This window comes from Felis catus, chromosome C1 (assembly GCF_018350175.1).
Source record: "Felis catus isolate Fca126 chromosome C1, F.catus_Fca126_mat1.0, whole genome shotgun sequence".
Lineage (NCBI taxonomy): Eukaryota > Metazoa > Chordata > Mammalia > Carnivora > Felidae > Felis > Felis catus.
This window is the reverse complement of record NC_058375.1, coordinates 142,117,897-142,130,355: the sequence shown is the minus strand read 5'-3', so window position 1 is coordinate 142,130,355 and position 12,459 is coordinate 142,117,897. Positions and strand designations below refer to the sequence as shown.

The 12,459-nt window shown below is 36.5% G+C and overlaps 1 protein-coding gene across 41 annotated transcripts in view; it reads left to right on the top strand.

Moving 5' to 3' along the window:
- NEB (nebulin) overlaps positions 1-12,459 on the top strand; it is a 214,320-nt gene that overhangs the window by 92,253 nt on the left and 109,608 nt on the right. For 39 of the 41 annotated variants that reach the window (XM_045033789.1, XM_045033769.1, XM_045033780.1 and 36 more), the window contains 8 exons: positions 162-269; positions 1,720-2,031; positions 2,699-2,902; positions 3,613-3,717; positions 8,681-8,788; positions 9,886-10,197; positions 11,596-11,799; positions 12,267-12,371. The exons of 1 other annotated variant lie outside the window; for it this stretch is intronic. In XM_045033789.1, coding sequence (XP_044889724.1) covers positions 162-269; positions 1,720-2,031; positions 2,699-2,902; positions 3,613-3,717; positions 8,681-8,788; positions 9,886-10,197; positions 11,596-11,799; positions 12,267-12,371 — 1,458 coding nt within the window. The remainder of the gene's footprint in view (positions 1-161; positions 270-1,719; positions 2,032-2,698; positions 2,903-3,612; positions 3,718-8,680; positions 8,789-9,885; positions 10,198-11,595; positions 11,800-12,266; positions 12,372-12,459) is intronic. One more of the 41 variants, XM_045033790.1, reaches the window with a different exon arrangement.

Below are 12,459 nucleotides of genomic sequence, written 5' to 3'. Positions count from 1 at the left end.
GGGTTTTTTTCAGTAAGATATAATTTATTTACTTTCAAAATTGCTGGAAATTTAGTTGTTTACAGACCCTCTCCTTTTTAAAATTACTTGGAATGTCACTTAATAATCTCTAAATTGTTGCTGTCAAACCTTTTACTTTCACTCTGACTTTCTTTCTATAGACTCTGTATAAACTCGCCAATGAAGAAGCAAAGAAGAAAGGCTATGACCTGCGAAGTGATGCCATCCCGATCGTGGCGGCCAAAGCCTCCAGGGACATCGTCAGTGATGTGAGTAGCCACACTCCATGTATGTACATGGCTGGATAGGATTGGGAGCAAATGATCATTAGTACAGCAGGGAGATGAATCTATGTGCCAGTTAAAGCACACATATTGTGCCTTAAATGAAAAAAAAAATGTTTTTCACTGGAAAAAGCTCTTTTATATTTTTAACTCCAAAAACTTTAATATTCAGGTCCCATAGGTGGAGGTGGTGTCCTAAACTTTATTATAAAATTGAATTTGAATCTATAGTTATTCATATCTTACAATTATAGATATTTCTTATAGAAATAAGAAAATGCCAGAAGAGAAAAAAATAATAATTTGGTTACATGTGTTGGCTCAATATCAGAAAAAGACCTGGTTCAGCCAGGTCTAGGAAAATGTACCTTTCCTTTTTTTTTTTTTTTTTAAATTTTTTTTTCAACGTTTTTTATTTATTTTTGGGACAGAGAGAGACAGAGCATGAACGGGGGAGGGGCAGAGAGAGAGGGAGACACAGAATCAGAAACAGGCTCCAGGCTCCGAGCCATCAGCCCAGAGCCTGACGCGGGGCTCGAACTCACGGACCGCGAGATCGTGACCTGGCTGAAGTCGGACGCTTAACCGACTGCGCCACCCAGGCGCCCCATGAAAATGTACCTTTCCTTAATCTTGCTCTGGATCTTTGCCAACTCTTTCTTTGGAAAATTACCTTAAGTGATTCCTTTTGAGCTCTTTTTAAACGAAAACAGAAAAACAAAGACAACCAAAAACAGTAAAATGGTGATCCTCATTTCTTTTCTTGCTCTCTCTGAAAGAAGTGAGTCCTTCGATGAAGAATTATACATATACATTAGGATTTGTGTGATGTTATTTCCTAAAATGAAGAGAAAATATCCATTCAGCACTTACCACCATCACCACAACTAAAATGCTTTCTTGTAGTTATATAATCTGCTTTCTCACTTGAAGAATCCCAAGAAACCCCAGCCAAATTTGATCTCCAACAGAGCAGGATATAGAGCTGAATAGAAAATGCAAGCCAGCCCATTTTAGGGAGGAAGGTGGTGCAGTGAAAGTCAACAGAGCTAGATTTGGGAGGTGGGAGGGGTGGGCAAAGGAGGTAATATGATACCTGTGGCCTGGGAAGTAGCCTTCTCAAAATCAAATGTAAAATTTCTGGGTTAGTGATTTCACTGGCCCAAGATAAACAAAAGGTAGTTTATGCTTCCAGTTGATTTTCTGGAAGTGTTGCTCCCTTTTTTTTTTTTTTCCCCAGGGACTTAATGTCTGCAAAACCTTAGAAGTATGTAGTTGGCCTTGTCTTCCCATTAGAGTATTGTTGTGAAGTCAAGTCAGAGTTTAGGATAAGGAAACAAGTTGGTATTCAGATAGTTCCAAATTTAAAATAATGATGTTTAATAATAAGATTTTAGCCCTTTCTAACATGTTTGCCTTTATGACTACTTTTCAGTACAAATATAAAGATGGTTATCGCAAGCAACTAGGCCACCACATCGGAGCCCGAGACATCAAAGATGACCCCAAGATGATGTGGTCCATGCATGTGGCCAAGATCCAGAGTGACAGGGAATACAAGAAGGACTTTGAGAAGTGGAAGACCAAGTTCAGCAGCCCAGTGGACATGTTGGGGGTGGTCCTGGCCAAGAAGTGCCAGACCTTAGTCAGTGACATAGACTATAAGAACTACCTGCACGAGTGGACATGCCTGCCTGACCAGAATGACGTCATCCATGCTCGGCGGGCCTATGACCTCCAGAGTGATGTGAGTACTAAGACCCGTTGTATACCACCAGTGACCATGCTTACGATGGTAATACACAGTGATACATAGATAATGGTCTAGGATTAGTTAGAGCCCTCAGAAGTAATAACATTTTTTCTCTCCACCTCTCATTCACTGTACTTTGCTTTTCTTTTAGAGAGAACACGATCCCATGAAAGTGTATTTAATTTGGCTTCATATTTTATATTTTTAATGTTTATTTATTTATTTTGAGAGAGAGAGCAGGGGAGGGGCAGAGAGAGAGAGAGAAAATCCCAAGCAGGCTCTGTGTTGTCAGTGCAGAGCCTGATGCCGGGCTCAAACTCACAAACAGTGAGATCATGACCTGAACCAAAATCAAGAGTCAGTTGCTTAACCAACTAAACCATCCAGGTGCCCCTGGGCTTCATGTTTGAAAAAGACATAGACATGATGTTTAGCTATTAAAGCTTTTCAGTCTTTTTTATTTTAAGAATTTTTTTTTAATTTTTAAGTAACCTTTATACCCAACATGGGGCTCAAACTCATGACCCCGAAATCAAGAGTCATGTGCTTCTCTGACTGAGCCAGCCAGGCACCCCAAATTTTTCAGTCTTTTTCTTTAGTTTTTAAAATCAAGTGTCATAACAGCTTAACTAAGACTTGCTTTTGTGTTTGATCTCACCAGAACATTTACAAATCAGATCTACAGTGGCTGAGAGGTATTGGCTGGGTCCCCATTGGGTCTGTGGATGTGGTCAAGTGCAAGAGAGCTGCAGAGATACTGAGTGACAACATTTACCGCCAGCCTCCAGACACGCTGAAATTTACCAGTGTGCCTGATTCCTTGGAACAGGTGCTGGCCAAGAACAATGCCATCAATATGAACAAGGTGAGTCCCCAGTTTGGGGGAAACTAAAGTAGAACCATATGCCCTTGAGAATTTCTATGGTTAATTTAGTCTTTTAATTGTTTTACAATTGCCATATTGTCTTTAGTGGTTTGGTTGCATTTTCTATTCAGTTACGTTAGGATTCCAAAAATGTATGTGGGAATTTCTGCTGTGACATCTCTTGTGAAAGAGCCAGAGCTAAGAATAGGACAGGTGTTTGGTGTTCAGTTTGTTTGAAGTCAATGAGAGTAATACATGGTTTGATATCAAGGTTTCTTTCCCATTGGGTATTTATCTAAGTGAGTTCAAAACTAGCAAGTCAATGTGAATCTCCATAACATTCATCAAAAAGAAATCTGGAGATGGCATATCCAGTTACATTTGCCATTAACAAACAACAAACAAAACCTTGGGAAGGATTTAATGTAACCACAGTGCATATGGTATGTATGCTTGGAAAATAATTGCTTATAATTGGAGGTGATAGTGTAACAAAACACACACACAGGTTTTCTTTTCATATCTTAGTCTATGTTTCCATTTAGTGGCAATAAATATCTTGTAATAGCAAAGAGATTTGGAGTGTTGGTATAAAGTACACAGCATAGATAGGGAGGAGCTTGGCTTCCAACTTTGTCATGAACTCTAAATTAGAAACTCTTATTTACAACATTGTTTTTCTCATTCATTAACCTGTTGATCATTCACAGCGCTTATACACAGAAGCCTGGGACAAAGACAAGACCCAAATTCACATCATGCCTGATACACCTGAAATTATGTTGGCAAGACAAAATAAAATAAATTACAGTGAGGTAAGACCATTTGTTTTGTTTTCTTGGTCTGACCACATTGATTTTTTGCTGATGTAGTAAAAACGTTAGAATTATGGATTTAATTCTCATGTGCACCGGTTGGCTTAGTTTTGATTTTTTATGCCCGTCACCTTACCCTGAATATATGTGCCATTTTTCAAAAAGTAGATACATAAAATGATACAGAAGTAGATAAATACAAAAATATCTGCATCTCAGGAGGAGAAAGAAAACAATCAAAGTCAACTATTAATGATTGAAATTCATTATAATTTTAATTAAAAAAATGATTGCTATGTATCAGATTAGCACTTCAGTATTCTGTGAGTTTTTCCTCAGTTACCTCACCTGTGAAAATGGGATAAAAATACCTATCTTGAAGAATTTTCGTGGTGGCTGAATAAGGTAGTATATATAATATGCCCAACGTAGGGCCTGGCACAAATAGTTGCTTAATAAACTTTAACTTCTTCCTGTTACCATGCAAATTAGATTTGTTTAATATACTCAAAATCACTTGAGCTTTATTTACAAGAACTGAAATGAGAATCCTCAAGTCCATCCATTTCAAAATTGCCTGAAGACAATAAAATATATTTTTTATGTGTTATCTCCAGCCTCACTAAACATGTCATCACATATCTTTGCAGTCCAGAAATACTGCTGCAGGGACAACTTCTTGCCCAGTTGTACTTGCCAAAAATCAACAATTACTGGTTTATTCAAGAAGAGATTGTTTTCTCACACGTTTGTGTGTCTTCGTTTAAAAAAAAAAAAAGGGCGGGGGGAGACTTTTCTTCAGTTTGAGAACACTGGAAAATTAAGCACCCATTTTCAAGACTTGACCATCTTCATTCTTTTATCTGTATTGACTACTTTTATTTATAATCAGCCCTAAAGAAGAGTCATGCTTCATTTAACCGTGACAAGTGACAAGTGAAATGAAGAGGGTACGATTTCCCTCCCTCTAACATTGTAAAACAGACCCGAGGACAAGCCTGATCATAAGTATTTGCTTGGTCTTGGCTTCAGTCATTTTTTGAACGAACAATTTTTCTCTTGGCCATAGAGCTTCTCTGTTCGTTGAGCTATTCCCAAGAGGTCTGTCTCACCCCAGACAGATGAAGTTAGTTTCTACCCCAAACTATAATGACGCTTTTAAGCCTCTGCCTTTTGTTAAAATGAGGTCAGATGAGGTAGGTGTTTTTTTTGTTTTTGTTTTTGTTTTTTAGCTGCTGAGAGGAAATTAGGCTTTTATTTCTGCAATTTTCAGCTGGATTCATTTTCTTTAAAATGGCATGATCATGTTAATTGCCTAAGGACTGTCTTCTGAAGATTAGATTTCATAATGGCTCACTTGAATTTTTTCTCAACCCAATTGTTACCTTCATTCCATACTCAATAAATGTAAACAAAACAAAGCAACCACATCTTTTTTTTCTCTCAAATTCTCATTTACCTATTCTAGTTCTCTTGGGTAAATTACTTACCAAACAAACTTTAAAACATAGTCTTGATGGTAACCAAAGCGTTCTCTTCTTTGAAGCCCTGCATCTTTTTCAAATGTTGAAAGAATGAAATAAATCAATTTGTTTGGCCTAAAGACATGAGATGATTTAAACACATTTTTTCCACTTCTGCAGAAGGACAGAGTCCTCAAAGGAAAAATATAATAGGCAAACTATTTGACTCTCCAGTTATGAAATAAACATTTTAGAATTTTTTAAGAAGATCAAATGCCCTTGGGATTTTAGCTTAAATGTATCCAATTTATTCTTAATTTTGTTTCAGCTTTTCCTTGTAAAATCTTGGGAAGAATGTAATTTGTCATGTATTGATAATCTACATTAAAAACATGTAATAAGTTCCTTCTAAGACCCAAGTCATTTAAAAATTAAATATCTCTGCATCATATTTAAAATTCAGACATTATTCTCCCTCTCTCTCTGCCCCTTCCCCGTTCATGCTCTGTCTCTCTCTGTCCCAAAAATAAATAAACGTTGAAAAAAAAAATTTTTTTAAAAATGGGGCGCCTGGGTGGCGCAGTCGGTTAAGCGTCCGACTTCAGCCAGGTCACGATCTCGCAGTCCGTGAGTTCAAGCCCCGCGTCGGGCTCTGGGCTGATGGCTCAGAGCCTGGAGCCTGTTTCCGATTCTGTGTCTCCCTCTCTCTCTGCCCCTTCCCCGTTCATGCTCTGTCTCTCTCTGTCCCAAAAATAAATAAACGTTGAAAAAAAATTTTTTAAATTCAGACATTATTCCAATATTTTTAATTCAATCTAACATGAGAATGGGGGTAATGATGAAGCAATTCGTTTTCACTATTTCTGCCACATGTTTAAAATTTTTCCTTACATTTAAAATTTTGTCTTCATGCAGCCTCAACAGTGACAAAATACTGAACATTATAGAGTAGGAAGAAACATAAAGCCCTGAAGAATTGTAGGTCATTGTTGTTTTGCCCTTAAAACCATAAGCAATTTCTAAATCCTTTTCCAGAACTATCTACAGGTTCTGCATCTACTTGCTCTGAAGCAGTAACTCTCTTAAAAGAGGAAAGGGAGGAAACTGAAATTAAAGATTAAATTAGTCCATCATAGACCACTTTAAGAACTATGTCTCTGTTTTGGGGTATAAAGATGAGCTACCTTCCAACTTCAGGTGTCCTTGAGGTAACACAAAGTCTTTCCAGTGGGTACTCTGGCTTGCGGTGTTATAAACAAATCACTTTAACAGGGAGGGCTTCCCTTCCCTACTCTTCTAAATTACCTGCCTGAGGGGCCCTGCCCTCAGTGGTGTCCACTTCCTCTTTCTTAGCCACTCTTCTTTAACTTTCAAACAAAAAGCACAGATTAAAGGCCTAAAAATCTGCGAGAACAGTCAAATGCCACTCGTGCTCCTGAGTTGGATTCTGGGTAGACAAACAATATTGCTATAAAGGACACTACTGGGACAGTTGGTGGAATTTGAATATTCACTGTCTATTAGATAAGAGTATTGTGTCAATATCAAATTTCCCAAATTTAATAAATATATTGTGGTTGTGTAAAAGTGACCTTTTTCTTGGGCAATATATGCTTTAAATATTTAAAAGTGAAAGCCATGATGTCTACAATTTACCCTTAATTGGTTCTTATAATTGAAAATAAGATTTAAAAAAACAAATATACATGCCAAACATACACACATAAAAGAGAAAGAGAAAATAAATATGGCAAAAGTGCTAATAATTGGGTAGCTGGGTGTTCATTGTACTATTCTTTTTTTTTTTTATTTTTTTTTAACGTTTTATTTATTTTTGAGACAGAGAGAGACAGAGCATGAACGGGGGAGGGGCAGAGAGAGAGGGAGACACAGAATCAGAAGCAGGCTCCAGGCTCTGAGCCATCAGCCCAGAGCCCTACGCGGGGCTCGAACTCACGGACCGCGAGATCATGACCTGAGCCGAAGTCGGACGCTTAACCGACTGAGCCACCCAGGCGCCCCCATTGTACTATTCTTAAAACTTTTCTGTAGGTTTGAAGTTTTTCAAAATAAGGAAAATATACATTTTTAAATATTAAAACATACATTAAAATATTTGACCAGATAAGATTTTTTAAAGATTTTATTTCTAAAAAGAGGAAAAAAAGAAAGCATACCTGTTCCAGCAGTTAATGTGGTACATGCCTGAGTGTATTTAAAAAAAAACAAAAAATCTGCCAAACAATTTAATTCATTAATATCCACCAAAACCGTTTTCAAGGTTTTCAACCAAGGTACTGTGATTTCCTATAAATCACAAAAGTAACATTAAGAGATCCGATAAATTTTTACTTTTTATGTTTAAAAATTATCACAATGCATACTTTATTATTGATTAATTAAAAAACAATATTAGCAATTATTTTAAATTTATCTTAACAGTATATAGGATTTGGTCAAATTCTTGTGGGTGGCTCACAAGCAAAAAATGCTGAATGAAGACTTCTAGTATAGATGATTTGTTTAATGTACTGGTTCTCAAACTGTGTTGCCACAGCATCTGCATTCCACCTTCTATGTGTATCTATCCTATCGTAGAAACTGAATAGTGGGTGTTTTTCCAATTTACAGAATAAATTATCAAATATATTTTAATTAGTTTTGTGTTTTTAACTAATAAATTAACAATTTATAATTAAAATTTTTAAATAAAAAATTAATTATGGAGCAAATCAATATTAACAAAGCCATTCAGGAACAGATTATCCTTAGTTCAGCACTGTTTGGTTGTAGACACATACATATTTAAGGTGGTGTTGTGTATTATGTAATCATATTCTTTGCTAGTAAAATTGTCCCTAACTCAAATTTGGAGTTAAATCAACACTTCTTGGCTGTTTGATGAGAAGAGCAAGGGCTGAACAATCCAACACATTTGAAAGCTATTGATTTCACGTCTAAAATCTGTAAGGATTTGTGTAAAGAGAACTTGCAGTGTTAAAGCCTGCCAGATGTAAAATCTCAGCTTAAATAGCTTGGATAAATAGAACGTAAAAGAAAGAGGTGTGTGTGTGTGTGTGTGTGTGTGTGTGTGTGTGTGTGTGTGTTTAAGATTTAAAGCTGAACATATTAGTGCAGTTAATTCTGCATCCAAAGCAGTCTTCTTTGGACAAAAATACAATTTTAGAGTGAAAGTATTACATCTAAAAGCTACTATTTCTGGGACACCTGGGTAGGTAGTCAGTTAAGTGTCTGACTCTTGATTTCAGCTCAGGTCGGTAATCTCACTGTTTGTGAGATCAAGCCCTGTGTCAGGCTCAGCACTGACAGAATGGAGCCTGCTTGGGATTCTCTCTCTCCCCTCTCTCTGCCCTTCCCCTGCTTGTGCACTCTCTCTCTCTCTCTCAAAATAAATAATATATATATATATATATATATATATATATATATATATATATATGAACAAATGAATGAATGAATGTTGCTACTTCTTTCCTCAGAACTTCTATCGCCAGGCCATGGAAGAAGCCAAGAAAGAAGGCTATGACTTGAGAAGTGATGCCATTCCCATTGTGGCTGCCAAGGCCTCCCGAGACATTGCCAGTGATGTAAGAGCTGAACAAGTCCTTCCCTTTGCTACCAACAGGCCAGCCCTCTGTGCAGGGAAACACAGATGGATGTCTCTATAGTCATCATCCATGGATCTGTAGTCTTCCACCTTAACTGCCTTCACTGTACAGGCAAATAAATTAGGGTTTGAGACAGTAGGTAACCTGCCCAAGATCACAAGCATCATTGAGACAAAGTCTGAACTGGAATGTAGTTCCTTTGATTCCTGTCCTTTGGTCTTTGTTTAATAAGATTGGGTACCTTCATTAAGGCTAGATGGACATATGTTGAGCTAGTAGCTCATAACACCTCATGAGCTCTCCTCAGGATACACTCAAGACAAAGATACCAGGAAAGGAGCGGGATTTAATGGAGTTCTCCCTCCTGATTCGAGGAAGGACATAGGATAGCAAAAAAGATATGTCTGCATATTCCTTTACCTTAAAAGTGAAGATATCAGATTCCTGGACAACTTAAATATTAATCTGAATAGTAGAAATTGTCCATTTTTGTAGGCTTTTCTTTTTAATCATGGTTTAAAAACATATAAAATTTACTGTCTAAACCATTTTCAAGTACGTAGTTCAGCAATGTTAAGTGTATTCGCACTATTGAGCAACAGACTTCCAGAACTTTTTCATTTTGCAAAACTGAAACTCTAAACCTATCAAACAACAAAATTCACCCATTTTTAAACTACTGCTCCCAGACTATTTGTGCAGAGGAAAATTATTTCTCAGAATGCCCTAGAAAAAAGATTAGGAAAATCTCAGTTGAGTCCACCCATATGACCAACTTCTGAGACACTGTTTATCACTACAATTGAACTCACTCAAAGTTCACTTTTTAGTCTCTTTTTATCAAAAAAGATTTTTAGCATCATATAAAGTGATCATTGTGGAATTATTCTGTAGAAATGTGCAAATTAGCACAACATCCTTTTCATTGGAAGTAAGCGTTTTCCAATGTGTAGCATCTCAGCACATGTTGAATGTACCCTAGCGTCTTGAGGATTTCATAGAAAAGCCTCATCACAAAAAGAATGACAGGAAATAGCCCTTGGTGCTCCCTCCTTATTTACTGGTTTCTCTTTCAGTACAAATACAAAGAAGCTTACCGTAAGCAGTTGGGTCACCACATTGGTGCCCGAGCAGTACACGATGACCCCAAGATAATGTGGTCTCTCCACATCGCCAAAGTGCAGAGTGACCGAGAGTACAAGAAAGAATTTGAGAAATACAAGACCAGATACAGCAGCCCAGTGGACATGCTTGGTATCGTTCTGGCCAAGAAATGTCAGACCTTAGTCAGTGACGTGGACTATAAACATCCTCTGCATGAATGGACCTGCCTGCCGGACCAGAATGACATCATCCAGGCTCGGAAAGCTTATGACCTCCAGAGTGATGTGAGTATCCCTGATGCTGGTTCTGCATGTTAAAAGAAGATCTGAAACATGTCCTTAAATTCTGACTAGTGCCAGGAGACTGGAATTTATTTGTATATTTTAAACAATATACCATTAAATGTTTAAAAAGAGTTTCCTATTGGAAGCACTACAGTTTATTTCACAGTTCCCCCCCCCCAAAGTCATATGTAAAAGAGGAAATAAAATATATATTATCAATTATATATATAGGTACATTTCTTCCTAGTAATTCAGGCTTCCTTTGCATGAGTTAGGTGAAACTTAGTCCTCAGAAGTATATAGCTGCATATTTTTGGCTTAAAGAGAGAGAAATACATGTTGGCATGGAGGGAGGTGGAAAAAGTGGGAACAGAAGTATATTATACTAAATCATTTTAACAAACATTTCATATTTTCTACCTACTGACAGGGAAATACTAATATATTACTGTCTTTTTGTGCTCGCTTCGGCAGCACATATACTAATATATTACTGTCTTTTTCAAAACCAATCGTCTAATTCTTGTTAACAGTTACCATGTACTAGTGATAGTAAAATAAAATGAATAGAGAAATATATATTATCTTTACAACACCACATTACACACTTGATATTTTGTGATTTTGAAAGTGGAAATAAAGATTTTTTTTAAAGTTCTTTTTACACACCAGAAGTGCAGCTATGTGTAGTGAGAGATGTTAACTTGACTTATTGTGATCATTTTACAGTCTATACATATACTAAATCATTATGTGGTACACTTGAAACTAATATATTACATGTCAATTATATCTCCATTTTAAAAATGTGAGAGCGTGACTTGCAAAGGTTAACATTACTATATGCTGAAACTCATTACTGTAGTTAAATTTCACCTCTTTTCCTTTAAAAAAGGCAAAAGAGTTTTTGTGACTGCAGCAGCATTGGTCTGAGTGTGGGGTCTTACTGGGAGCTATTAGAGCACATTTTTCTTTTTTATTTTTTTTTATTTAATGTAATTTATTGTCAAATTGGCTAACATACAGTGTGTGAAGTGTGTTCTTGGTTTTTGGGGTAGATTCCTGTGGTTCATCACTTACATACAACACCCAGTTAGAGCATGTTTTTCAGAGCTAGAGAAGCTCTATTTCTGTGTAAAAATCGTGTACTACCCTCAAGGGCAGGTGTCTTCTACATTTTACAAAAGTTCTTTTATCATATTGGTATAATCCTCTGTACCAAAAAATGCTCAGGGGGGAAAAATATTCTCAGGATTCAATAATACTTTTAAATGAGTGATCAGCTATGCTGGGAGCTTTATTTGTTCACAAATACTTTGTATTTCCCTAATAGGCATTTTGTGACTATGAATCTAAAATTCTAATTAGTAAATGTGTTTCCTATCTGTTCATTTGCAGAATTTATATAAGTCAGACCTTGAATGGTTGAAAGGCATTGGCTGGGTTCCGATTGGTTCCGTGGAAGTGGTTAAAGCCAAGAGGGCCGCAGAGATACTGAGTGATAATATCTACCGTCAGCGTCCGGAGACCCTGAAATTTACCAGCATAACTGACACTCCAGAGCAGGTGCTGGCAAAGAGCAATGCTATAAACATGAGTAAGGTGAGTTTTTATTCCTCACTGTTAGGTAGAGGAATTTACCATCGAAAAAGGTAAAAATTCTGACATGTTACAGCATTCCTATAATTCCTATAGGATTTATGATACCTTTGTAAATGATTTTTCCATTATAATACCATAGTTACTTAATACTTCAAAATATTAAGCTGTTAAAAATACTATGCACTATAATTATTTCATAATTACAGATTTTAAATACTGCAACCCATTTATATTTTTCAGAACTGCTAAAGAATTTTAATAAGAAACAGTAACAACCAAGTCAATGAAATAGTAAACTAGTAAGCTAAATACTCTGGGAAATAGTAATTTATCTACATGAAAAGTAGGAATTGATTCAACTTAAGTAATTTTATTTCTACTTCGTATAGAGGAGAGGTGACTGACACATATCAAAAGAAAAGCATCTTTGAATGCCAAAATAATTTTTCTAATTTCTTTCTTCATAGCGCTTATATACTGAAGCCTGGGACAATGATAAGAAAACAATCCATGTCATGCCAGATACCCCAGAAATCATGCTAGCCAAACTCAACCGAATAAACTACAGTGATGTGAGTAAACTATTGATCATATAATGAACAGAAAGGCAAAAATGAACTATTGTAACGGTTTCCTAAGTGACATGGTTTGACTTATACA